A 27,839-nucleotide genomic window follows, 5' to 3' on the forward strand; every position below is an offset into this window, starting at 1 on the left:
GTATACACAATAATTTTAAGCTTCTATTAACACAGACAGTAATATGGAATAACTGCTTGCAAAATGTCCTCCTTGACCCCTAGTTGAAACACTTTCAGTTAGAATTTACTAGATTAATTTGTATATTTCCCTTTCTCACATAGAGGTCAAACTATTAAACAGACTTGCCATCCTTGCTTAGATTCTTTGGCAGGGGAAAACTGTCCTTGCTGTGAGTGCCATGGTTCAAACTGAAAGGACCATTATGATCAAGTTTTTTTATAAATGAAAAATGTCGTCTTCTCATATGAAGCCATTGATTTTAACCTTAACTATAATGGAATAAATTCCACCAGAATGTCTAAAAATTAGTTTTACACAATGCCTTTCATACTGTGAGCTTCAAAAATGAGGTGGACACCAGCACTGTAGTGACTGTAGGTAAACTAAGCAGTCCTTATGAGTCCAGAAGTAGTTCATACACAGTCTCTCACATATTAATGAGGATCTGCCATTAATACAGCTTCTCATCCCAAAGGGTTCCAAAAAGCATTATAAACTATACACAAGGATCACTGTATCCACCACTGAAGTGTAGTTACCTCTCAGATGAAAAGCAGCATCTCTTTAACAACACTCAGTAATGATATTCATCATTTTCAGATAAGAAGTGAGGAAACCTTACCATGTTTAAGTATTAGGAGAATTTATGTAGTCTGAATGTAACTACGCAAGTTAGAATTTGGTCAGAATACTGGGATTGCTGGCCTTATACTTGTGAAGGGCATCATGAGAGTCATAATGAGTCAGGACCTCAGTTTTGTTTCATCCAAAAGACATCAACTCCAGGATCAGATCACACAGGCCAAGATTTTCAAAAGTAACTAGTGATTCTAGGTGCCTTAACTTTTTGGTGCCCAACTGAAAGACTTTAAATTAAGTCTTATTTTAAGAGGCTGGATGCTCAGCACTTTCTAAAAATCAGATTCTTTTAAGCTGTCAAGTTCAGCACTCCAGATCACTGATTGCTTTTCAAAACCTAGATCATAGTGTCTACAGATTGTTTCAGATTCAGGTGCTGCAGAAAGTGGTGTGTGAGATTTGATAGCTGCTTTTCTTCTTAGTGTTCCCTTTCAGTTTCTTATCAGACTACTGACCTGGCCCTACTGAGACTGTTGCAACACAGGATGACTAGAAACTGTTTGAGAAACAGAAGCTAGAGTAGGGCTTTCAACCATGCTTTTCAGACGTGCTATGATACTTTCAGTTTCTACTTGGATTACCAAAAGAAACAGGTAGAAAGGGCCTCTGTTTAACATCTTAATATAAAAGTAGTACTTTGTGTTTGAGCAAGGTTCGTCTTGACTTGCAGAGCATTAATGGCAAAGAAACTGAGTGAAAGCTGCCAAAGCATTACTGGAACATAAGAACACCTATGGAGCATTTACCACAGAATAGGTTTGTCCACTGAACAAGAACCATATGTGTAGCAATGGGGTAAGAGAAGCACTAGGTTTCAGCAATATGTGGTGTGAAATATCTGAGATAATAGGAGTTTAAAATTAGAGTTCCAGGTCATCCTTAAGCATGACAACGACACCAGTAATGCTGTAACACAAGAAGGCCGGGATAAGAGTTATGGCTGATATGATGCCTGTCCATTCCTCTACTCAGGGTGGACACATAATTACTCTACTCTTTTGCTGATCAGAAGCCTCTTATGAATACAGATTGCGTGTGTAACTAATAAAGTGGAGAGGTCTGTGCAGCATGATAGCATAGTCTTTGTAACTGAAGGGAGAAGCAACACAAATAAAGCTTCAGTGCAGATCTAATTAAGGCTTTCTCCATTGTAACCATAATTTGGCTTCTTTTTTACAGTATGCTCTGGAACGCTTGAAGGTGATGTGCGAGGATGCACTGTGCAGTAACCTGTCTGTGGAAAACGCAGCTGAGATTCTCATCCTGGCTGACCTACACAGTGCTGATCAGCTAAAAACTCAGGCTGTGGACTTCATTAACTAGTAAGTTTGCTCCAGTCTTACCCTTGGGGCAGGAATGAAACAAATTTGGAGGAGAAAACAAACTCCTAAATTTACTCCAGTCTTCTTGTGATTAATAAACCCAGAGGATGGGACTAGTGATCTTCTTTAACCTTATAGGTCTGTAGTACCCAAATACAAACATAAATTTGTCTGGCATCCTAGAAAACGCCATTTTTTCTAAGGATGAATTAATGAGTTCTCTCTGGGTCAGTTCAGGGGAGGAGTTTTCTGTAGACTATCGAACTGTCTTGCCATTTCTGTGTTGGTGAGAACTTAAAATATAAAATACCACTAGAGGGAGACAGAAGTCATTAATATTTGTAAATGTTAATATAGCAGATATTTTCCTAAGTAAAATTGACTATATCGATGTGTGAAATCTCTTGTGGTGCTAGCTGATAATTCTCTTGTCTCCCAGCTATGTGGAGAAATCGTATCTCTTGTCATGAATGGGGGTTAAAAGAGAGATGCATTGTGTCTTTCTGGCCTTGGAACATTCATGTTTGAATCATTAAATCTTACCATGCTGAAGGGACAGTGCAAAGCAAAAGCTAGACCTGCAGGACCAAAACTTGTGAACATACTGTAAGTGATAACATGTGCACTAAACAAGAGAGATTCCAAAACAAGAGAGAGAGAACATCCTCAGGGCATGTGAAAAAAATCTGTTTTAATATTGTTTACCCAGCAAAGTCAATAACTACAGATTTATAATGTTCTGTTTTCTTTCTAGTCATGCTTCTGATGTCATGGAGACCTCAGGCTGGAAGTCCATGGTGGTATCACATCCCCATTTGGTGGCTGAGGCATATCGCTCTTTGGCCTCTGCACAGTGTCCCTTCCTGGGACCACCACGTAAGCGACTGAAGCAATCATAAGGCCGTGCCTGTCACATGACCCCATGTTTTTCTGGAAGCAGCAGCAGCCATTGCTGCTCTGACCTTGACCATCAGGTAGACAGCGCAATCTGAGGAGCTTTTACTCTGTTGTGGGGGGAAAGACTGCTTCATGACACCCAGACTTTTAAAAACAGCACCAAGTAACTTGGGGAGAGGGGGGAGGGTGGGCCTGGGGCTCAGGGGCTGTTCAACTTAACGAATCCCTGTCGCTGCATCGTCTGTGTGTTCCCTTCGACTTGGCTGAGTCAAAAACTACGGGGTTCTGTATAAGCACCTGCCCACTCAGACTATCCCAGTAGTGGTACTGGCGGGAAATAACGTTTCTGTGTCTGACAGCACAGAAAAAATCGTCAGACACCTGGAGCAAAGAGGACGTTTTAGTTTTGGAGAGAGTAGGAAAAGAAGAGAATTTCCAGTGAGGTTCCGAAGAGGAAATACATGGTGGGAGCTCCAGTAGTATTTATATAAAAGAATTTAAGTCCTTCCAGTTGTGCTAAAAACTGGACATTTGTGTAACTCCTTAATGCCATTCAGCAACAAGAAGATCAGTTTCTCTGTTAGTAGCACTTGTATGTTGATTGCAAAAAAAAAAAAAAAAAAAAAAAAAATCTTTATACTGAATGACAAGTTGAAGTGAAAAGGGACAGCAAAAAGCTGTGTGCTGAGGAGGATGTGAATAGACTAAAGGCAGCCTTTGCAAATCTACATTGGCTTTCCAGGACCGGGAAATCCTTGCTCTGAAGTGTGCTGTCTGACGAGGACAATGGTTACCTGTTTTTAGATATTGTGGGAAATGTTTTTGGCATTTTTCCCTTCTTTATTTTTTCCCCCTTTTTTTAAAAAAAAAAAAAAAAAAGGAGAAGTTTTATTGTTCATGAATGCTGCGTCAAAGGTCCCTGTCCTGAGTTGCTAAATGATTCTTATCAACTGTTTGTACCTGACTTGCTGACTGTCTAGGAGCCAGTCCTGTTCCTTTCTATTAGTCACTCTTCTTACAGGGAAGAAGTTCCAAAATAGCTGGTAATTTTTTTCTTTTTGAAAATATAAATAATTACTATTTTGTACTGTGTGGTATCTTTTTTTGTCTTTCTTGTTCCCTCTATTTTTAGACTCTTCCCAGTTGAAAACCAATTCCCAAAGGGTTCCGTTTCAGTCTGCTATAGGGTATATACTGACATGCCATTCCCAGAATTCAAATGGGATTTATTAAGGGAGGTTGTGCACAGAGCTGCAATGCCAAATTACATTTTATTCCTCTTCTCAGGTATTTTGACAATATCTGCTAACATTTTGTTTTAACACTAGCTGCATAAAGTTGATCCCTAGCCTTACCTGTGTCTGTATTTATATATAAATATGGGAAGGGAGCGCAGTTGTTCAACTGATCTGGTTTATAACAGCAGTATGAAAGGCTGGATGGCTGAATGCAGGGGAGAGAGGTTATCTGTTTGGGCCATCTTTAGGCCCAGATATCCAGGGAGATTAAATTGAAGCACACTGCTTCAGGATGGTGGGAAACTGTTGTGACTTCAAGATGTCCAGACTAAGGCATGAAATATACTATAGAGAACAATTTAGCTTTGTCTGGGAAATGGATTAGATGACTTTTGTTTCTAATTTCTGATTCTATTATGATTCCCTTTCACAGCCTTCGTCCCTTGTGTGAAAGAGAGAACCTCCACTCAAATGCTCCTGTTTTTTTGTTTTGTTCTGTTTTTTTAAAATCCTGATGCTGTCTATATTTTTATCAAATGGTGACTTGCAGGAAAGTGTTTCCCCCCACCCTCCCCTTTGCTAGGTCATTACCATACACGCTGCCTTTTCCACATTTTAGTTGGCTCGTAAATTCCCATAATATATCTGTTGCTTAAACTCTGACTCAACCTGTGTGTGGGATTTAGTATGCACTTCCTTTTTAGGTAGAGTGAAGCATGGAGCCAACTGTTCACATTCTCCCCACTGCTCCAGCCTTGTAAGAGCTGCAAACTGGCATCCCCAAGTTATAACTACATTCTAACTTCAAAAGTTTGCTGCCAGCTAATTGAGAGGCATAAAGCTGTCTAATTATTCTAAGGAAGCTTTATTGTTTACTGAAAAGTTAAAACCACAAAGCTTTCAACCCTATTGGGATAGCATGACCAACTGTTCTGGGAGTCTCCCTGGCTCAGCCTTTCCTGGGGATTCAGACATGCCTACCAGAAGGTAAATGGGTCTTGGCGTCACTTGTCCCATCCCTTCTTTGGGGAGGTACTTACTGGAAAGCAAATACAGATTTGGCAGCCTCTTTCCCAGAGGGATGAAGATATACCTGCAGGAAGATAATCAGTTCTGGGACTTGTCTGTCCCAGCCTTTCCTGTAGGGCCAGATATGTCTCCAGGGTACGCTCCGTGTCATGAAAGTTCTCTGAATTCGGATGCATGAAAGAGGCTACTTGTTCAGATTGTTCCAGTTGAATTAACACTTTATTTGTCAACTTCACTCTCTCTCTCTCTTTTTTTTTTTTTTTTTTTTTTTTTTTAAATTGTAAATGATACAGCTGAAGCCATCTGGTTATAACAACATCAGAGCTGGAGCATACTGTTCATAAACCTCCCACTGACATCCTCCCCTCCCCAAATCTGAAATGTAATTTGAGTTAACTCGCAATCTGTGGCATGTGTCGTTACTGCAGAGATGTTGGTGCCAGTGGAACAGTTGGAGATTTGAATTCCACAAGGAGAGGCATTTTTATCAAAACAATATTTCAGAGACGTTTTTACAGAATCTTCTCAGCCACAGTGCAGCTATGCTGAGGGCCGAATTAAGTCTTTGGTCTTGGCCCTGTGGCCCCAATTTCTTCTTCCTCCCCCCAACTTCTCCCACCTTAATACAACGTTACAGGGATATACCCAAGCTTTTGTATAGTCACACATCTGTTTCCATCTGCGTGTTATCTCCCTTCTCATACTTCCTCCAGTTGCTTCCACACTGAGCTAGAGGCTGCTACTTTCTCAGGGGGAATGAGAAATACCTGCATGAACTTATTAGCTTCTTCAGGCAGCAGTAAGGTATACATCAGCCTAAGCCCAGAAGCAGTGTCTGCTTTTTCTGAGCATCCAAGCACCGAATAATCCGTTGCTGGCCAAAGAGATCTCTCACCGACTGCCCCTTGGGCTTTCTGTTTATTATAGCGTCAGAGTCTGCTGACAGGTTTCAGAGTAGCAGCCGTGTTAGTCTGTATTCACAAAAAGAAAAGGAGTACTGTTAGAGACTAACAAATTTATTTGAGCATAAGCTTTCGTGAGCTTCAGCTCACTGCATCCGATGAAGTGAGCTGTAGCTCACGAAAGCTTATGCTCAAATAAATTTGTTAGTCTCTAAGGTGCCACAAGTACTCCTTTTTCTTTTTAGAGTCTACTGAGGTATTTTTCTCCTTTTTGTGTAAGTGTTCGCAGACAAGCTGTTTCCTTTCATCTGGAAAAAAACAACTGAGCAGGGAGAACTGCTGTGCTTTGAAACTGTCTCTTGCTTTGTTCTGGCTCTAAAACTGCTGTTAAGGATAACATACTATCTTTGTAAAATATCTGTTATGGTTCCTTCCACTTTCCTTTGTTTCAGAAGACTTCCTCAAGTTCAGTGCCATGTTTTCTGCAAAGACTTTGCTAAAATAATTATTTTGTTTAATCAATTTGGGCCCTGCAGATCTCCCCTCTCTCTCTCTCGTGACTTCCTTCAAACTTGTGATTCAGAATTACTTAAATTCTTTATTTCTAATGACTTTTCAGTTAATTTAATATGAAAGTATTTAATTATACAAGGTGTCTCTCTCTGCTTCCCCTCCTCCCCCAACCTCCTGCCACTTGGAGCTTTGCCTTTGATTCCAGACACATGCAGCAGCAAATTCTGACTTGGCAATTCTTGTTTGTGTTAATTATCACGAAATTAACCTTAAAAGCACCAGTGGTGCTGCTTTAGTGTGCACAGGAATGGGTGGTTTAAGCAGATTAGTGCCAAGTTTGACTGTACATTAAACTAGGCCAAAGAAATTGGGAGACAGTGGAAAATGTCATGGAGTTGGAGAAATAATACACAGGGGTCTAGAGAGGCTAAAAATATAGACATGAAATAACCCAATGAGAACTGTGAATTAGACTTTTTTCCAATAGAAGTTGTCCCTTCAGGTCAGAGTTGAGATTTGTTTGGCAGAGAGTGGTTTGAAGAAGTTTGCATTACTGATTTTTGCTCTACTTATTTGGTACCTAGGATTTTAGTCTCCAGGACTCAGTCACTAAATTCACTGGAAGAAGAACTGTAATAGAAGTATTGGGAGGGGACAGAGGCAATTGTCATTCAGTCAGGGGTAATACAAGAGAATGCACCTGGGCAATAATCATCAGAAACTCGGAGATTCTTTGGAAAGAAGATAATAAGATGCCAAAAGAAAGCTAGGGGAGATGGTGAACGGTATATTGGATAGGTTTCAGAGTAACAGCCATGTTAGCCTGTATTCGCAAAAAGAAAAGGAATACTTAGATAGCAGCTTACAATGCAGTAAGGAAACCAAGATAAAGACAACTTTGGGTTGCATGAGCAGAGGTATTGCTTCATGGGCTATGCCCATGGTGTTCCCTCTGCACCAGCATTGATGAGACAAAAGCTAAGAATACTATATTTACCTCAGCTACTAGAAACACATTGATTTGGACGGAATTCCAAGAAGAAAACTCAAAGATTAGCTAAAATTATTGCCATTTGTCAAGGGAATGTTGGGAATGTAACTGTTTACTGTTTGTACAAAGAGCAAGGAGGAGATGAATCCAGTGTTCAGACAGGCAGGGGTGTATAACTAGGACTAATGGGATGAAACTGAACAAATTAAAACCTCGTCTGACTATCAGGAAACCTTTCCTGTTACTGAGGTTCTAGACTAGTCTCAGAAGCGGTGGGTATCCCATCGCTTTTAATTAATTCAAAACTAGACTAGACAAAGCACTTCAGTATGCAGTGGGGAATGGATGAAGCTGGCTTGGGGATGGACATAGTGACCTACCTAAAACAGTGGTCCTCCGGTGATTTTTTTTCATACTGTGGAGCTCATCCTTTTATGCATCAGCCTCCTGCCTTTATCTTACATCTTTCCTGTGATGGCAACAGTATTTGGTTATCTGGAAAAATACCAATAGGACAGTCGTGGGGAGACAATGTGAACATGAACTCTATTAAGATGGTTATGGCTCCTTGATTTAGGGTATTTTGTTACCTCCCCGCTCCATTTTTTACTTGTATTATTTTGTCCTTCCAGAACAGGACTGCATTTATTAGGGCTGAATCTCCTTTCATTGCCTGTGGCCCCTCCTGAACTAATCTATCCAGGCCATGTTACTTTGGTCCTGCTCCCCCACCCTTTTTTCCCCCCACCCTTCTAGTCTTGGTGTCATTGGCAAATTTCCTCATTGTTCAACTTATGCCAAGGAAACACATGACAGACACAAACCAGCTACACAGGATCTTGAGTTAATTAACTTCTCTGAAAGAGTCCTGCACTGGGTTACAACTAGCAGGATGAATCACTCATTGAAGTTAATGGATACTTCACCACTGCAATAGATGTAACATTGCAGGCACCTGGCAGTACTTCATGGACCAGGGTTTGAAAATTATCAGCCAAATTGAATAGGTATTTTCTGCCTCTAACATCTATAAAATATATTAGGACTATGGAACTTGACAGAAGTTCTCATCTGATTTGCAAGATGAGTCTAGACGAAGCATGACACTTTAAAGTGAGAGCTTCAGCGTTAGTATTTGGAAATGGTATAAAACTGTAGCGTATAGACAATAGTTAAAGAGTCCAGATGACCCCAGAAATGAAGTGTGCTCCTCTGTATTAGCTAGCACATTGGTAGTAATGACACTATGATATAGCACAACTTCTGGAGTTGGCGACTTGTCCGGCAGAGAGGCCAGGGATCTTGGGCAAACTATTTTGTTTCATACCTCCATAAGAAAAATGGGGCTAATGATACCTTTCTAAAGCCTTTAGAGGTCTGCGGATGAGAAGTGCTGTAAGTGTTGCTGATCATAATCCTTTCCATTCCTAGTGGTCCTGAAGTTTATATTTCTTCGTGGCTGTCCCCCGTCTCCTGCATTGTTCTGGCTTAGGTAATGCCACCACTTATCCTGCTCAATTTAAAACAAAAGTAAAAACAAACAGACTTGCAGATCTGATCTCTAATGTGATACGGCAGATGGTAAAATCTGAAATTAGGCAGCAGCAGTCTCTTATCTGAGGCCTGTAAACAAAGCTGAACTGCAAAATTTTCTTTAATGAGCTAAATGTATTCCTGGGTGCTGAAGCCTCAAACAGTAAAGATAAAAGGGGGCATTTAGCATGCAGTGAGTTTCTAAACCAACCTTTTTATTCATTTCAGCCCCCCCAGAAATCATTCCATCCAACTCCAGGGCTGTTAGAATGCCCTAGAATGCATCATTTGGTGATGTCATAATTATCCCTGGGGCCATGCTATGGCATGGAGCCAGGCTATTTGTAGCTAAGGTAAGTGGCATTTTTATTATATTGATGTGGTTTTTGAAAGATGCCATATACCCTTTGTGGTTAGAATTAATTTTGCAAAACCGTCCTCTATAATAAATGCCGCTTACCTGAGACCCAGCTCTGCTCTCCACGGGGGCTAGAATGGAAGTTCTGATGATGCAGAATTATGTATTCTGGAGTGTCAGCAGAGCAGGACTTGGCAGTGGGTAACATCAAGGAGATGAAAGTGTTGTGTGAGTTAAAAAAACCACAGCTGTTTGGGCTGGCACATTAGTGTTGGCTATGGCAACTGCTACTCAGGGTAGCACTCTCAGCTCATTGCAAACAGAAAAGGAAGCTGTCTCCCAAATTTTAGCTCTAAGAAAACTTATCCTGTGCGTGAACAAGTATCAGGTATTCGTGCCATGTGATCTAGGGGTAATGTACATATGGTGTGTGTGTGTGTGTGCGAAATTGAGAGGAAGAGAAATAGATGCTAAATCAGAAAGCAGCAGGAGAGCCTAGGGAATTGGTAAGTAGAACGGGAAGGAGTACAATTATATATTTGCAAAAAGAAAAGACGTACTTGTGGCACGTTAGAGACTAACAAATTTATTCGAGCATAAGCTTTCGTGAGCTACAGCTCACTTCATCGGATGCGTTCAGTGGAATTCAGTTTTCCACTGAATGCATCCGATGAAGTGAGTTGTAGCTCACGAAAGCTTATGCTCGAATAAATTGGTTAGTCTCTAAGGTGCCACAAGTACTCCTTTTCTTTTTGCAAATACAGACTAACATGGCTGCTATTCTGAAACCTATTATATATTTGTATTTTACTGGTATTTGATACTCAGTTTCAGCGCCTTAGTGGCTTACCTGAAATAATTTGGGGGTCTCTGTCCTTGATAGGTCACGGAAAACTGCTGGTGCTTAATGGTCCCCTTGAAATCTCAGCAGAGAGGCCAAGTTTTGAATGGATCATGGTGACCGTTACCCACTCCTTGCAATAGATAAGGTGGGGGAAGCTTGTACTGCTACTGCCCAAAGTGCACCTGTTCCTGAAAATGGATGGTTGCGTAGATAATATTGCAAAACAAAAGTTGGCAATGTTCATTTGGCCAGTATGCTATTTCTGTAGGATTGAGTGACGCAGAGTTCTGTGCTAGCCAAATCTGAGAGCCAGAGGCTTTCAACCAGTGATGTGCATCCTCCCTCCTTCTCTTTCTATGCCTTATTTCTGGTATGAAATAAAAATTTTAAATTGAAGCATAGGGGGACAGCCCAGTGGTCCCAGCGGTAATTCTGAGTGTAGCAGAGACATCACTCCCAGCTCAAAACTTGTAACGGAGGCTGGAAGCAGAAGGCTGGCTACCAATTGTATAAGCAAATAGCTTTCCTCCAAATAGAGGCTGCCAGACGTCCAGAGGACTACAGAGATCAAAAAAAGGAACACGCAAGGTAAGCAACACTTTCTTGTGGTAACAACTAGGAGAGCAGCTAGGCCTGCTCGGGTCCTGTAAACCGACATTTATTCCAGCTGAGTGCAGGCGTGCTCAGAGAGAGGCTCCTGTAGTAGAGACTAATGGAGATGGCACGGCCAGTAAATCTGTCAGACAGCAATGGGTGTATTTCCGCATTAGACCATTGTCTCAGTGGGCCAGAGTCAGATTTGAGGTGGAAAATATCAACCACTGTTTTTTGCTTTCCTCTCTCTTCAGGTAGCCTTTCTGAAAAACTCATAAACCACTGGCAAACTCTTGGGCTGGTATCAGGTGTGATAGGCTCCCAGGCTATTTTACCTTGTGCTGTCTTCACTCATATTTAGCCCTCAGTCCAACATCGCTTTATAGAATTTATTGAAGAGACTCCTCTGGACACCTTGTGTTCACTGTCTTTCAGATGAGAGAGAAAACTGAGAGTCGGTCTGCCTGCTGATAAAGATCTCTAACTCGATTTATGCAGTGCCTATCACTGTGGTATCTGAGCAAAACTCTCCCCAAGAGATGGTATTAACCTAGCTGTCCTGGCTAAATTCCAATATAGGTAGAATGTGATTAATCATCTAATTTCCTTCCTATAGTTTCAGTTGGATGCAGTGTTCTTTGTTTCAGATCCTAAAATGTTGTGTAATGTTTCCGTAATCTGTTAAAACAGCTGCTTTGTTACACTTCAGAAGTGGCTGCATTTTAGTAGTGTATGAAAGTTTATTCCTTAATGTGTGCAGTTTGTGCAGAGATTTGATCCTTTTTTGATGAGAGGATCTATGTAAACGAGATGATATAGACAGGCCCACTTAAAAGATACTGTTCCTGACTGTAGGGAAGCCCCCAGGTTGTTTTGTGGTTTGTGTGAAGCTCCGTTTCTGACTTGAGAGATTCAGATTTGGTAGCTAAGTATGAGCATATCTACTGTCTGGAGTTCTCCTGTTTATAGCTGTGTTGGCCAGAGGCATAAAGAGGCATGATCCCTGACCGACATAACTGTGCAAGGAGAAGCCCATAGTGTAGATAGTTGTAACGGCAAAACTGCTTTTACTGGTATAACTTGTTTCGCTCATATGGGGGGAAAGGGAGGATGGTTTTACTCTATTGGTACCAACCACAGCGTTGTCAGTATAGCTGTGTCTACAATAGGAGCGTTTTGCTGGTGTAGTGTACCGGTATTCCTACACTGGCCAAGAGCTTCTAGCATAGACACAGCCTACGTATTTCCTAGGGATTTAACCCAGTGCAGTTCTCAGTGTGCTACGGTGTTAGTGCTTTTCCCCTTTGCTCTCCAGTTTGTCCCTGTTCTGAAGCAAAAATCTCCATCCTGTTGTCAGTTTTGGAGGGGAATCAGCCTTGGTAGAGAGGGTGGTCACTACACTGGGGTAGGTGGTAATTTGCATCCCTTTGGCACCATTTGGTCTGACCATTAAGTGGTCAGGCTTGACAAAGCCCTGGCTGGGATGATTTAGTTGGGGATTGGTCCTGCTTTGAGCAGGGGGTTGGACTATATGACCTCCTGAGTTCCCTTCCAACCCTGATATTCTATGATTCATTGAATCAGTGTCTAGTCTTCAGGAAGAACAAATTTAAGAGTATCCACCGAGGGATTTCCGGGTGGCCTGCAGAGAAGTGTTTTCAGGAAGCAAGAAGAGGGTAAGGGTGGGATCCAAGAAGGGGATCTTTCTCTTTCAGAACAATTGGCAAAAGGGCAGGGAAAATGGAGAACCACTGGGCTAAAACAACATAATAAAGGAATGTGTAGAAGTTCCAGGCACATGACCTTGGAGGCAAGATACTTTGAGTAGACTGTCTTGGTCCACACTTAAATTTAAGGTTGAAATACTTAGGGCACTCAGGAATGTGAAAAATCCGCAACCGTTCATGCTGTAGCTGTGCAGACTTAATCCCCAGTGTGTAGGCACAAGCAGGCTGACAGAAGAATACGTCTGTCAATATAGTTACCATTGCTTGGGTACATGGTGTTCGTAGGATGATGGAAAAACCCTTCTGCTGCTGTAGGATGAGTCTAGACTACAGGATTATGTTGGTGTAGCTATGTTGGTGTCCCCATAGAGTAGATGCAGCCTAAAGAAGAGAATTTTTTTTAATGTATGGGAATATTTCCCAGTGAGGAAAATAGATAAAAGTGGGCATTTCTTGATGCAGTTGAAAGCAGAAACACATCTGCCCCAGATCAGATAAGCCTGGCAAGTGGAAAACACGAGTCCTCCCTACCCTATCTGCTTTATCATATGCATGATACATCTCTACTCCCTACATGTGTAAGTCACCACACTGATGTGGACATCACATAGCTTGTCAGAGAACAGCAGGGAAGACAAACCAGTCTGCTGGCATAGATCATTTTATTGACCAGATGCATTGACTCTCCCACCCCCTTCACCCCAGTGAAAAATGTTAATCGTTTATCCAGTCTCTCATCAAAACACTGCACAAGCATCCAAATGCATCAGGAACTGGGAGAATTCCACAGCTCAAGAGCATACAAGGAAAACTGAATTATTTAGCATGTTGGGGGGGTTTTTTAGTGCAAGCAGGTGCATGCTGTGAAACAGTTTTGGGTTTGGAATCCTCTGTGGAGAGGTTAGTGCCTTGTGGGGTTTCAAAGAACAGGACAGGTTTTTCATCCCTGCCTTCTTGACTCCTCTTAGACAGCCTTTTCTTTTGAATTCTCCTTCCCTATCTTCCTCCCCCACTCCCCACCATAGCTTCACACTCTTTGTATTTGCTTCTGATACTTCACCTGCTGAGACAACTCTTCTGAAGCTGTTGTAACTATCTGTTGAGCACTGACAGCATTCGTGACGCTTTGTACAAACATTAGAAGATGTGGTCCTTGTCCCAGCGGGCTTTGCGATCTAATGCAGACTCTGACAGTGCAGTTCAACTGCACACTCAGTGCTAGTTCAACTAGAAACTGAGCAGATATCAAAAGGCTTGGCAGGAGGAGTGGTGGTCTTCCCTCTCCTCCCTTAAGGAAGGATTAGAAAAAAGAGGGAGGTCATCTAATTTTGTGAAGGGAGGAAGCACTTCCAAAGACGAGATGGCTTGGAAGAAGTGTCTTTTATTAACTGAGTGCTGGTAGGGGAGGAGTCAGGGTGTGTGTAAACACCTTGTTACATTTTATACCTTGTGGGGGAGCATCTTGGAACCCCCATATTCCTTATTTGAATATAATTGTGATCTTACCTTACAAGGCATGCTTTATATGTATCAGGGGAAAGGTTATACCTGCTGGAAGTCATTTCTCTATCCATATACATGTATCATTAATGCATATGAAGTTGTGAGAATTGTGTAGTATGGTGGTCACTAAAACATGCTGTAAGTTGTGGAATCAGCCGGACATTAGCTCCCCAGAGGCAACAGCAAGGAAAGTCACCAGCCCCTTGGCGGGGTGTCAAACAACCCATCAACAACCATTGTCCAGCAAGGGAGCTACAATGCAATGACTCACCTGCAAGAGGCCACACCAGGGGAATTGCTGGACCTTGGGTGGAGAGACTCAGCAATGCCCCCAGACATGCCTGGACTTGTGTTTTCCAAGCACATGGACTGAGGGTATAAAACAGACCGTGGACACATACTGGGCCCTTCTCCTGCCCCTACCTATGCTGCACGCAACCAGGACACTGAGAAGAAGACAAGACTCCCAACAGAGGAGATTGGCCCAGGTTTAAGGAGCAAATCTGTGTATTAAGGACTGCAATATCCAGTGGAGTGAGAAAAACTGCTTCATCTAGTTACTGCCCAGTCTAATAGGGTTGAGAGTTTAGACTGCGTTCTTATATTTTATTTTATTTTGGTAACTACAACTTTTTGCCTATCACTTAAAATCTATCTTTTATAGTCAATAAATTTGTTTAACTGTTTATCTTTACCAGTGAGTTGGTATGAAGTGTGGGGGCAAATCTGCTCAGGTGTGACACAGGCTGGTGTATGTCCACTTTCCATTGTTGAAGTGGTGAACCAATTAATAAATTAGACAGTATATTCCTGAGGTACACGGCTGGGAGCTGGGGGGATTTGGCTGGTGCCTTTCTCTGTGAGATTCATGAGTGGCTGTGGGAGCATTCATGCAATCTAGCTGAGTGTGGGGCTCCAAATGCAGTTGTGCTGAGTGATCGCAGCACCTGGAGGGGTTTGCTGCTTGTCACTAGCAAGGCATTGGGAGAGACACCCCAGGCTGGAGAGTTAAGGGGGCACAGCGGTCCCACAGTCCCAGGCTGGACCGCGGTGGGATCCCGTCACACACCTAACGTGCTTTAAGCAGTAACTGGAATACTGAAGGCAACACACTCTTCACCCCTTGTCGTGCCTATTTGTACTGGAGTACGGAGAGGAGCCCTAAAATCTGCGTGATGCAGATGCCAGTTAAACAGGATGCCGAGTGCAGCTCCACTGTGGACCCGTTCTAATTGTCCAGGAGCATTGAAGATCTGTTGGAGTTGGCTCTTGTCCAGTCCCATGGGCAGGTTTTAGCTCTTGTGTGACAGTTTTTTCTCACTTGATCTGCCCAACCCATGTCAGTTCCAAAGCTTTCATACAGTTTTGTTAAAGACAGCGTGTTACAATTTAAGGGCTGGCTGCTACCTCTGAAAGTGCTTAAATAGGGATATGTCTGTATGGAAAATCACAGTAGAGGTGATTTTTACACACACGCACTCTTCAACTGTTAGTTTACAATGTAAGAAAACAAGAGAACCCCATGCTACAATCCTGCTAACACCACCTGCTCAAGCCGTTATTTCTAGCGTTGTTTAAGTCACAGTGCAGCTGGGGATCTAAAGGAAGAGCCAGGGGGCACGTTTCTGAGCCTCTCCTCCCTCAACCTCCTTGGGCACAAGTCACCAGGAAGAGGAGACTCTGGTACCAGATGGGTGCTCTGTGAGGTCTGGGAATCCATCACAAAAAGTGAATTCTTTCCTCCCACCAGGAGGGTTCCAATCCTCATTTTGCAGAACAAGAAGTACAAGCTGAGCTCCCCCATGGGATTAGAATGCCCCATCCCTCTAGCACTTGGATGAGTGCCATCATGCCACCAGTGCATTAAACAGCAAACAGGCTGTTTTCTTAACTGTCAACTTCTGTCCCTTCTGCCGCAGAAATTGGCAACACCCCAGCTTCCAGGTCAGAGTGTGGTGGTTTGGGGTGGCATGGCGGGGGATTGTTCTTTCACCCTGATCCTACCCAACAGTGGGTATGTTTTTTGCACGGGAAGAAATTCCAGTGATGGGATGATTTGTTTTCGTAATGCGACCTCCTATTTTCTTTCTCAGTGAGCAGTGTGCTCGGCTGTTAATTGGAGAGAAAACGATCAGAAACCTGCTGCTGCTGGAGTTTGTTTAAAGCATGAGGGGAAGCTTGTGTGTGTGAGACAGCAGCTGGTGCTAAGCGGTGTAGTGGAAGCAGTCCTACTTGGGGACTGTACCCCAGTATAATTGGCGAACGAAGCCATAGTCATTTCTTTAGATCAAACGCCATACTTCCAACACACAAGCACGTTTCGGGTCTGACGTGTGGAATAGCAAGCCACCGTGTTTGGAATCTTATTAATAGAAATAATTTGTCCTTGCATTTCCCCCCTTTCCTCTGAGGATCTGTAAAGTGCTTTACAAACGCTAAAGCTCACCACATCCCTGGAAAGCAGCCAAGTATTATCCCCATATAGATGGGGGCCAACTAGAAACACACAAACAGAATGACTTGGATCAAGGTCACCTAGCAAGCCAGTAGCATAGTCAGGAATAGGGCCCAGGAACTGTGCTTTTTGAACTACTAGACGGCACTGACTTAATAAAATGCTGTCCTGGTTATGCCTAGGTATTGCAGCAGATGTATATGAAAAGGAAGTATATTGCCTTATTAGAGACAATGCAGAGGAAGAGGGTAGGGATGACATCAAGTAACAGGGAAGACTCCAGAATTACCTGAAAGAAACTTTCACCATTTTGTCACTTCACCAAAAGTAGAGTATTTAGCCTTACAATTAGATAAATTGAGTGTGGTTTAGTGGCTGGGAATCAGGCAACATGGGTTCTATTCTCAGTCCTGCCACTGACCTGCTGTGTGACTTTGGGCAAGTCACTTCTGTTTCCCCTCCTACCCTTTGTCTCTTTTGTCTGTAAGCTCTTCAAGGCAGGGACTTTCTCATTGTGCATATGTACAGTGCCTCACACAACAGGGCCTTGTTCTGGTTGGGGTCTTAAAGCACTATGGTAATATTAATAATAAACAAACTTGGCCACAGCTGCTTTATGCAGAGTAATAAATGGGTAGAATAAGTTACCAGAGAAACAACTGAAGCAAAGAATATAAATTCATGGAGACACCTACAGCTTTAAAAACAAAACAAACAAAAAAACCGCACAATTCATAAATACAAGCTAACAATCTCAATGAAAATACTGGGTTATATATTTCCTACAGTTCTCATGGACTATAGATCTTCAAAGTCTGTCTTAACCATTGGATATTTCAAGAATATAAAACAGTCACACACATTGATTTGTGTTGTGGTAGCACTTAGGAACCGCATTCTGAACCAGGACTGCAACATATTACATGCTGTACAAACGCAAAACAAAAAGCTCCTGTTCCAAAGAGCTTACATTGTAACAACGGCTCTCCAGCCCCAGCCTGGTCAAAATGGAAGGGGCAGCGACTACTGAGACTTGGACATTTCCCCCAAAGAAATCTTAAGTAATAAATTCAGTGAACTTTTTAACTGCTTAGAAATCTTTCAATATTTAAAATGAAATTAGCATAACTACTCCTTGCTGAGGTTCAGCGAGCTGTGTAGTTTGAAGTTGTGCTACTTTGAACATAAGAACGGCCTACTGGGTCAGACCAAAGGTCCATCCAGCCCAGTATCCTGTCGGCCAACAGTGGCCAATGCCAGGTGCCCCAGAGGGAGTGAACCTAACAGGTAATGATCAAGTGATCTCTCTCCTGCCATCCATCTCCACCCTCTGACAAACAGATGCTAGGGACACCATTCCTTACCCATCCTGGCTAATAGCCATTAATGGACTTAACCTCCATGAATTTATCTAATTCTCTTTTAAACCCTGTTATAGTCCTAGCCTTCACAACCTCCTCAGACAATAAGTTCCACAGGTTGACTGTGCGTGGTGTGAAAAAGAACTTCCTTTTATTTGTTTTAAACCTGCTTCCCATTAATTTCATTTGGTGGCCTCTAGTTCTTATATTATGGGAACAAGTAAATAACTTTTCCTTATTCACTTTCTCCACACCACTCATGATTTTATAGACCTCTATCATATCCCCCCTTAGTCTCTTCTTTTCCAAGCTGAAAAGTCCTAGCCTCTTTAATCTCTCCGCATATGGGACCCGTTCCAAACCCCTAATCATTTTAGTTGCTCTTCTCTGAACCTTTTCTAATGCCAGTATATCTTTTCTGAGATGAGGAGACCACATCTGGGACGCAGTATTCAAGATGTGGGCGTACCATGGATTTATATAATTATATAATTTCAGGCTTTTTTTTTTTTTCTGCAGCCATCAGGGCTAAAAACTTTGGTTTTTTAATTGAAAGTTGAGATTCTTAGACAATAAAATGACTCCAGTAGCCAGAGTTGTGCCAAAAAAACCCCAAATACCGCAAGACTCATGATAAAATTACAACAACTGGCAACACATCAACTTTAGGATTATAAAAGGAAGTTGTATCCCATTAACTATGACGCTTGTGGCAAAAAAGCATTACTTACAAATTAATACTAATAATTCCTTCTCATTCAAAATCTTGGCATCTGGCTGGAATATTTGTAGAACATTTATTGAAGAGTCTTGAGGACATTATGGGCTATAATAGGAGCCTTGGTGTTTCAAGGGATTCCATATTTTTGTTAAGCTTCAGAGTCTGCCATCCTTACGTTGAGATGGGCCTTTCTTTGTGACTAGTCCCATTGTAATCAATTTGACCAGCATTTCTCAACCTTTTTGGTACTAGGGACCAGCTTGCTGCCTTCCTAAACTGTGTTGGGGACATCTCTGGGACTGGTGTTGGTCCACAGACCAGTCGTTGAGAAACATGAATTAGACCACTCAGAGTAAGGAACTACGGTAAATATGACTTAGGGTTGCATAATCAGTCCCTTAATGTCAAGTAAATATCCCATTTAACATATCCAAAACTAGCAGTGGCAGAGCTGAGTGTGGTGACCTGAGAGGAAAGACCAAAAAAATTTAAAATGTGTCGTTGATCAGATGATGGCAAGGGAAAGGTACGTCTACAAGTATGTAAAGGGACTAAATGCCCCCCAATAAAGGAGATGGATTTAGGGTTTGGTTTAGGCAGGTACCCTGGGATGTAATTAGGAGTAACGAGAAGAGAAACTAAACAAAGGAACGTTTAGGCTGAATGTAGGGATGGGGAAGACGTACTAACTCTTCAAGTGTAAAATAGTCTCGTAAGGGAAATGATGGAAGCCCCATCATCTGAGCCACTGAAAATGGACAGGATAGAACCAGAGAATTTACAGTGCACAGAAGAAGCCCTCAGTGGCAGGGGGAATAGAGAAAATGACAACGCTATAGGTGGTCTCCATCTCCAATTCCTGTGATTCTGTAGTCCCTTTTCCTCAGCGAAAAGTGTCATGTCGCTGTTCTGTAATAACTACATTTGATTTGTTTCTCAGTAGCTTCTGATTTTCCTGATTCTTCTTGTCCTTGGAGCAGTGGCCAGCTGGCTTCTTTCTCCCCTGGAGTCCTGACCGTGTTGACTGTTGAAAAAATGAGTTATGTTAATAGCAGGGCAAGGGTGGTTGACTTTGGCATGGGGCAATTCATTCTGGGAGGCTGAGTTTCTGAACAAGCCGAGGCAAAGGTTGAGACGCATCTTTGAGACTCATTAAAACAATTTAGAAGGATTTAGTGGGGAAGGAAGAGACTCTATTAGCCAACTGGGAATTCCATACTGGAGATGGAGGAAATCACTGCCATGTACTGTGTGGTTCTACATCTCAGCCAATAGCAGATGCAATCGAGAGCTGTTCTTTCTCCTGAGACACAGATATCAGCTTCCACTCCCATTGAGTTACTCTGCATGGTGGGAGTCTGTTTATAAACAGAGATGGATGATTAACTGCAAAAATGTTTCATAAATATTGCTATGAATTTTTTTTAATGAACTCCCCCTGTCATGGATGCATGACTTTTGGTTTTGCTTTCCACAGTTGTTCCTGGAACTGACTTTTTATTGTTCGCATTTGCAGTAATAATAGTGTCTTTCAAGTGTATGTACTCATGGGAAAATAACTTACACTTGCTTTTTGTATGCATTTGCAGCAGAGATTCCATCATGAGTGCTAGACTCATCTCGTCTGGGAACAAGAACAATATTGTGTGGCCAATCTCCACTTCATAGCGCAGCTTGAAGAGTAAACCACAGAGCAAACCAAATTAATTACAAAATAGAGCTCAATAAATTCAAGGAAATCTCCGTGTATTCTCAGACATTTCCTTGAACATAAGGTGAATAAATTGTTACAAAGGGTCTCATTCGGATCTAGTTGGAACAAAGAGGGGTGAGCCACATAGTTGATAGAATGCGTATCTAGCTTGTGTGTTTTACCTTCTTTTGTTTGCCGTTTAGTTTAGTGAAATTCTCTTTTGAACATCTTGTGTTGCTTGGTTAGTTGGGAGGAGATGATTCTAATCTAGAATAATACACGGTGCTGGTCTCCTAGTAACCACCAACTGCCCGATTGCTTTCTAAAATACTGCATCCCGTATAGCCTGGCTGTCTGTTTTTGATGCTCTGAAAATTTTAATTTTCAGAAATATCTCCAAGTGAGCACCTTTTGTGTATTTTTTTTCTCTTACGGTGGGAGGGAAGGGGTTAACAGATTTTTCTTTATTTCTTTTCAAAGGAAGCATGAAACCTTCTGGGGATGTACCTTAGCTTGTTCCCCATGAGATGAAAGCAATCATTTCAAAATATCAGATATTATGACTGTTTGTTTTTTGTGTTGTTTTTTACAACTGAACTTCCAAGGTATTTTGTGCTCTGGTTTGTGAAGAGTAAAAATTCTCTGGTTATTCAACTAAAGCAAATTTTTTTAATTTTTTTTTTTTGAGTGATGTAGTCTGGCTGGCTTCTCTGTGTTACTCTGTAAATGTTCAGATACATACAATAGAGCCTCGCTGACTTTCTGTAATAACCAGAAGATCCATTTTGAATTAGCAACCAGGTAAAGAAACATTTAAAAACAAAAGCAAAACAGCACCACACTGGATAACAAAACTTACTTTAACTGTCATTCAGTTTCAATGCATAATACAGTAGTAAATGTACTTGGATAGGAGTTTACTGATGTGATAAAGTCTTTGTAATGTGAGACCTTGGCACAGTGTGGGGGTGGGACAGGACAGAATGGAGAGCTCGCTGGGTCTGCGTGTTCTGTGCGTCAAGGTGAAGTTTGTGTGGTTTTAATGTATGGGGAAAGGCAGAGAAATTTGAGGCTATGAAGCCCCGTTTAGAAACTCAGAAGCAACACATCCACTGCAGAGTTTCAACCCCATACTGTGCTTGATTTAAAATGCTAAAGGTCACACATTCAAGTCCTGCAGGCTAATAAAAATGTATCCAATGCTCAGATAGTAGAAAAATGAGTGTAGGGGAAGAACCTGAACAGAATAGTATATATGGGCAGTGGGGTTGGGAGAGGGCATGCTAGGAGAATGGATCATGCATTTTGCATTTCTCATTCATAACTGTGAAGATTTTGTTTTTTAGCCAGGGAAGAGACTCTCTTTTAAAGACCAGATGGTTCTCAGTGAAAACACTTACCCTGCCCTCTTAGCACTGGGGAAACTTTATTCTCCATTTCAAGGACAAGATTTTTTTTTTTTTAAATAAATTAAATGATACAGGCAGCACTTGACTTCTCACACACACGCACGCACGCACCCCTCTTTTCACCAAAATAATAATACAGAAGCTACATAGTGTATAGGTCTGAGATGCTATGGAGCTCAGTGACGGGTGGAAGAGATCTGCTGGAGGTAGACCAATAACGGAGAGCAGGAAGAATGTGGGGTGCTGATGTGACTGAGAATGCAGATACAAGGGGAGAACAGGAGTGATGTGGGCCATGGATTTGATGAAGGGAAATTCATGAATCCTATATACTGTGTCAGCGATTTTGACTGAGTTGACCAGGCTTTCTTTATCTGTCAATCCATAGGGCTGAGATTCTGTAAAAACTCCAGCGGTCAGGAGTGCCTAAGTCTGAAAACCCCCCAGGGAGGAGAGATGACACTTCATCTGGAAACTTGTCATCCCCAGACAATCTAATTTCACTTCTTGGTTACTGCCTAGTTGTGGCAGAGGATCCTCCAAACGTTTCTACTTCTGAGCTTTTAGCTCTTAGTCTATGGAGGCACCTGCACTCCCAAATACAGATTGTACACATAAGACCCGATCGTCAACTCCAGCTCATACTTTGGTAGAGTTCTAAGTACATGGTTACCCCCTGATGTCAAACAGCCATCTTTAATACACTAGCATGAGTCCCCTTTAATATCCTCATCTCCAGCGAGACCTCTTACTCTAGAGCCAGGCCACAGTTTGTTTGGTTTTTAAGCATGTGTCTGAAGATCCCTTGACCCAATGTCCAGGCCTTCGTTTCTTGGCCATGTGACCTAGGTCCAGGCAAATATTCTTATGTTGAGAAACCCAAATCCTGATGTTGATTTCTGTACTTCATGTCCAGGCGTCTTCTACATAGCCCAGTCTCTAAAGACCACAGCTCTGGGTCAGGTTCAGAAACGCCAGTACTCTGAGTCTAGAATTCCTTTCTTCAACGCTTAGGCTTTTAGGGAAAATCAGTACTCCTTCCTTTTCTGTCCTGCATCAGAACTCTGGTTTCTAGAGACCCCTGCACTCTGCTTCAGCTTACAAAACCATTTCCCCAGGACATGGGTCTCTGGGCTATCCTGAGATGGAAGAAGTCTATTATCCAGAGGGGTAATAAGGTACATCGCTGTGGTAGTTATAGTCAGGACACACCTTCTGCACTAGCCTGTAGTCTATGCTGTAGAAGGTGATGTAGATGCAAATGACTTTGAAGGGTTTGGAACAGACCCAGGAGACATGACTCTGGGTGTGCTCATAGTAGCAGGTTTTGGAGGGGTCGTAAGTACAGAGTGTGGTTTTCTTGGCACGATCCACTTTCTCATAATCCACCCGGCAGTTGAAGATCTTGGATTCTTTGGCCTCAATGAAGATCTGCTGCTCCAGGTCAAACTCCACTGTCTTGGTGGGAGGGACGAGGCTGACGGAGATAGTCCCCTGTCCAGTGGAGTTGTGCCGGAAGAAGACATTAACGGTACCGTTACCATGATCAACGACCTTCCCAGTGATCAAGAGGTTCAGTTTTACTGTCTTGATGTTGGAATAAAAATCACCCCAGCCAAAAATTTTCTTAAACTTTCCTGTGTTTGCCACGGGTTCTCTGCGTCCTCGAGAGTGTGGGCCCTGGTCCAGCTCAGACAGGTTGTTCAGGACTTCCCAGAACTCTTGTGAACTAGAGACCAACTCTAGGTGAGTCAAATTCTGCAGTGGGGTTTGAGTTAGTAGGGACTTCAGGGAGAGGTGCTCCCTCTTCTTCTGCAGTTGAGATTTGTCTTGAACTTCATTTTCACCTTGCGCAGCATCCTCCCCTTGTTCCTGTCCACAGATCACCTGAACAGGACAAGAGGTGAGAATAACAGAGATGTATTTTCTTCCTCCTGCTGTTCTTGTACTCTACCCTCTTTCCACTTATCTCTAGACATGTCATCACAAGTCTCCCCTCTTTCTCCTTCTTGGTTTGCTGCTCCCCTTTCTCTTACATGCTTCTTTTTTCTCTGATCCTCCTCTGAATAACCTTGTCACTCCATCTACCCTATTCTCTCTCTACACTCATCCTTCCTTTCTGCCCTGAGTAACTCGCTTTCTTCCCCGTGAGACGCTGGGATTTTGTGTGCCCTTTTGCTTGGCGGGAAGCCTAATCCCTCCGACTTTCCAAAAATGTCAGCTGAGGTCAATTCCCTGGGATCTCTGCTTAAAGCTGGTGGAGAGGGGCGTAGAAGAGATGGGCAGGGGATTGGGTTAGTGCTGGCTGGATGTAATGGACTAACACCAATCACTGTTTTAAGAATGCTGGTCTTATAGCCTTTCCTCAGTTACCGAGATTTCCCCCTCCTCCCTCCCCCACCACCCCTATGGTTCAGCTGACTATAGCCCCATCCCCTGGCCCTTCTGTGGCCCAGCTGCTGTGGCAGTCAGGCAGTGGGTGAGAGGGAAAGACAGAATCAGGGTCAGCTGTGGACAGGCAGTGGCAGGGCCAGTCCTTGGCAAGGTCCAGTTCTGAAGCCAGGGGGCCAGTGCCTCTTCCCCCCCCTGCCCCCCCCAACCCTCTGCAAGGTCTGGTGACAGCTCAGCCCTAGGCTGGCTCTCTGCCCGGGCCGGGGAGCTCCCTCGCTGGTGGGAGGGGAGGGCAACATCTGGCCGGGAGGCAGGTGAGAGATGCAGATGTGGCTCCCCGGGGCAGTCAGGTTGCCGTGGTGATTTCAGCCACGCCGCTCGGTGTGTGTCCGCCGGGGGAGACGGGGGGGCTGGCTGGGACCCTGCGGGCTTTCCGAGCTCACCTGGCGGAGAAGGATGCCCGGGATGGGGGGAGCCACCTAGGGTCAGCGCCCTGTGCCGCCCCCCCCCCCGCCCAGCGGGCAGGCAGGGGGGGCAACGGGGCACGCTCCCACGGGGGAAAGGTGCCCTCCGCCCTCTTCAACCCACCCTCGCCCCCTCCCCCTCGGACTGGGGGGCGGGGAGGGGGGGAATTGGTCACACGAGTCCTTGAACTCCCCACACTTTGGGGGAGCTGCCTCCTTTCCTTTCCCCACAGCCCCCTCCCCATCAGCCAGATTCCCTCCCCCCTTCCACGCACCCCCCCACTCCAATACCAGCTGCACCATCACACAAGTTTTTGTTTTTTTTTGAGGGGGGGGGGGTTAAAGGCTTCTTGCAAATGCCTCCTTATACTTTTAAAGAGTCTCTCTCCCCCTCCCCCCCATCCCCTTTCCCCAGCCGGCCCCCGGGAGCTTCCCCCTGCCCGCCCCCCCCCATCACTCACCAGCAGGGAGATGCTCCCCTGGACCAGGAAGAGCAGGCAGGAGCCAGACAGCTGCATTTTCAGCCGGCGCCTGGAAGTGAAGGGGGGCGGGGAGGTGTGGGTCCTCTTATAAGCGGGGCTCCTGGCTCCTACGGCCCCCCCACCCCCAATCCCATGATCGGTCTGGCAACTCCCCTCCAGATCTCGCTGCTGGGCAGAGGCAGGCGCCAGCGGCCGCCCCTTACACCTGCTGCCGCCGCTGGCTCCCTCCATGTGACGATCTCTCCACCCTCCCCCCCCCCCCCAGCCCACACCCCCCCAGGGCACTGTTCGCCCCCTCCCACCGGCAGGTACCAGCGGTACCTCCAGGCTTAACCCTTCCCTGCCTGCACCGCAGCTGGACGCTCCAGAGGGCAGGGTTCCTGGCAGGCTTGGGGCGCTCAGTGTGGGGAATGCTCCCAAATATGACTTGAGACCAGGCTTCCCTATCAGTGCCTGAAACAGCTGGGGAGCCAGGGGGGACACGAGAATCAGGAGCAGGAAAGATATTTGTCCGCCTGAGCTCCCCCAGGCACTATGAGATCAACAGGCCAATGCTGAACAAAGGAGGATGAACTGTGAAAGGTAAGGAAGCGAATGAAAGTTTGGGGAAAGCAAACCCAGGACAACGGATTGTCCTCCAAGCCAGGATTTTATCTTTAGGCTCTGTACTTGGAGGAACTGGTCTCCCATTGCCCTGCTGCCCTGACTTCCAACCTTTTGAGTCCTAGGCCCACATAACAGGAAACAAAGTTTGGGGCGCCCCTGGGGGAAGGGTAGTCATGACCTGGCTGGGACCTTTTTCATGAATTCAATGATCACCGTTAGAACCGGTGGGGAATTTTTTCAACCAAAATGTGTTTCATCTGCAAACGGGGATTCACAGAAATGGACACTGTTCAGGAGAAAAGGTTGGTTTTGGGTGAATGATTAGGCTTGGGGGGAAAGTATCAGTTATTCAAATGTTTTGACATTTTCATAATGACTTTTTGTTTAGAGGTTTAAGCTAATTACGGTAAAAGCAGGTTATTTGTTTAGGTTGTTGGTTCATGAAATTTTTTTGAGCTTTATTTCTCTGTCCCATTCAGGATAGTGAAAAACCATTTAACATTTTTGCAGGACTGGAAACCTGTCCCCTTTGGGGAGGGGTAGTTGTGTTGTTTAGAAGCTATTTGACTCATTCAGGGGAGATTCTATAGGAATGGAAAGAGGGGAAATGTAAAGAGTGCTTAAATAATAAGAAATCAACTTTCCTCTAAAATCACTGGTTCTTGAATCGCCACTGCTTTGTGCAGCCACTCGCAGTGTGGATATAAAATGCTGTCATTCTGATTTCTGAGGTATTTTAAACTCCCCTTGCATACAGGTGTAAGTGACTTATTTAGGTGTATGGAAGTGCAGAACTGGGCCCAATATAATTGTTCCTTGTCACTATTTCTTGCACAAGAGTGGATAAAGTCGGGGAGGGAAGAGATGTGAAAAAATAAGCGTGGAATAAATTCAGAGAGAAGATCTCCAGGTGAATAGTCCAGGAATGGAACCTGTATTCTTCTAAGAGAATTGAGAAGCAGTGCGGTCCAGTGCCTTGCCCATTGGGCTGAGAGTCTGGAGATCTGTTCCCAGCTGTGTCACTGACTTATTGTGTGACCTTGAGGCAGTCACTTCCCCCTCTGTTTTCCCTGCCACCCCTTTGGGTGTCTTGTCTATTTATAAACTCCTCAGGGCGGGGTGTCTCTCTTTTATGTGTACGTACAGCGCCTAGCCTTGATTTCAGGCACTACCATAATACTACCACTAGAGAATATATTGCCTATGAAAGCCCTGGTCCTGTACTATCAAAGTCCAATGAGAGCTTTGCCATTGTCTTCAATGTGCATAGGATTAGGTCCAAAGTAGGCATCTATTCAACTTGTCATTTAGCTTGTCAGTTGTTCATAACATATGAAGTGCTCTAAGATAAAGCTAGGAGAGCTTAGTTTACCATATCTTCCAATGTCCAGAAACCTTGAAAGAACAGTAGTTAACTTTTGTGGTGTTTTTGTTTAGTTGACCTGGCCCTGGAGGTTCACAAGACTATGTATTTTGAATTTCAGCTGTAAGCCCTGCTGATCACTGGAAAACACCACATGAAATCAGCATAGTGAATAACCTACTCCAATGCACAATCATAACTTTGACTCCTCCTCTTTCCATTTTTTGTTGTAATTTTAGCTCTGGCCTGATCTCCTCTCCCTCCTGTGTCTGAAATTCACAAGAGGCAAGGAACTGAAGAAATGTGACTTAATTCCCCCAAAGCCACTTTATTTGTATTTATATTATCCCAAAATTAAAGCAGCCACCCCAGACTCTGACCCTCTTTAAAAAATATAGAATTCCCCAGTAAAATAAACAGCCCCCACTGATTGCTTCCAGCCACAACTAAGAGAGAAAAAGGAGCAGTGTTTTAAATCAGTAGATCTAGGTGGTATTATGCACATTTCACAGATGAGGAAACTGAGGCACAGAAAGGGGGGGAAATGACTTGCCCAAGGTTACTGCAGCAGGGCAGTGGCAGAGCCAACAATAGAACTCAGGTCTCCTGAGTCCCAATCTAGTGCTTTAGCTACTAAACCACAGTGTCTCCCACAATAATCCCACCAGAAATACCTCTCTCTCCCTCTGCATCCTCACTAATCTCCCTCCTCCTCATGAACCAGGTAGAAAAGATGAGCCTCGCAGCACATCCTGATGGTTA

At 43.7% G+C, this 27,839-nt stretch overlaps 2 protein-coding genes and 1 long non-coding RNA gene across 21 annotated transcripts in view; 2 read left to right on the top strand and 1 right to left on the bottom strand.

Moving 5' to 3' along the window:
* LOC102935383 (speckle type BTB/POZ protein) overlaps window positions 1–3,987 on the top strand; it is a 40,600-nt gene extending 36,613 nt beyond the window's left edge. For all 19 annotated transcript variants that reach the window (XM_037887164.2, XM_007061908.4, XM_043537027.1 and 16 more), the window contains 2 exons: window positions 1,861–2,003; window positions 2,758–3,987. In XM_037887164.2, coding sequence (XP_037743092.1) covers window positions 1,861–2,003; window positions 2,758–2,902 — 288 coding nt within the window. In that variant the 3' untranslated portion in view covers window positions 2,903–3,987. The remainder of the gene's footprint in view (window positions 1–1,860; window positions 2,004–2,757) is intronic.
* A 2,235-nt stretch (window positions 3,988–6,222) lies between these two features.
* Window positions 6,223–11,533, top strand: LOC122463928. Its single transcript, XR_006287702.1, has 2 exons — window positions 6,223–7,380; window positions 7,441–11,533. It is a non-coding gene; the product is annotated as an uncharacterized LOC122463928 (long non-coding RNA).
* An 8,844-nt stretch (window positions 11,534–20,377) lies between these two features.
* Window positions 20,378–25,338, bottom strand: NXPH3 (neurexophilin 3). Its single transcript, XM_037887221.2, has 2 exons — window positions 25,088–25,338; window positions 20,378–23,658 (listed from the first exon to the last, which is right to left on the bottom strand). Exons 1-2 carry the CDS (start codon window positions 25,142–25,144, stop codon window positions 22,930–22,932), a joined length of 786 nt encoding a protein of 261 aa, XP_037743149.2. The 5' UTR covers window positions 25,145–25,338; the 3' UTR covers window positions 20,378–22,929.
* Between the last annotated feature and the right edge of the window lie 2,501 nt (window positions 25,339–27,839).

The sequence above is a fragment of the Chelonia mydas genome, chromosome 27 (genome assembly GCF_015237465.2).
Source record: "Chelonia mydas isolate rCheMyd1 chromosome 27, rCheMyd1.pri.v2, whole genome shotgun sequence".
NCBI lineage: Eukaryota > Metazoa > Chordata > Testudines > Cheloniidae > Chelonia > Chelonia mydas.

Bases quoted from the DNA above. Each gene is read 5' to 3' on its own strand.
- NXPH3 (XM_037887221.2), bottom strand. From the start codon at position 25,144: ATGCAGCTGTCTGGCTCCTGCCTGCTCTTCCTGGTCCAGGGGAGCATC. The intron at 23,659-25,087 runs GTGAGTGATGGG...TGTCCTGTTCAG, and splicing joins AGGGGAGCATCTCCCTGCTG to GTGATCTGTGGACAGGAACA.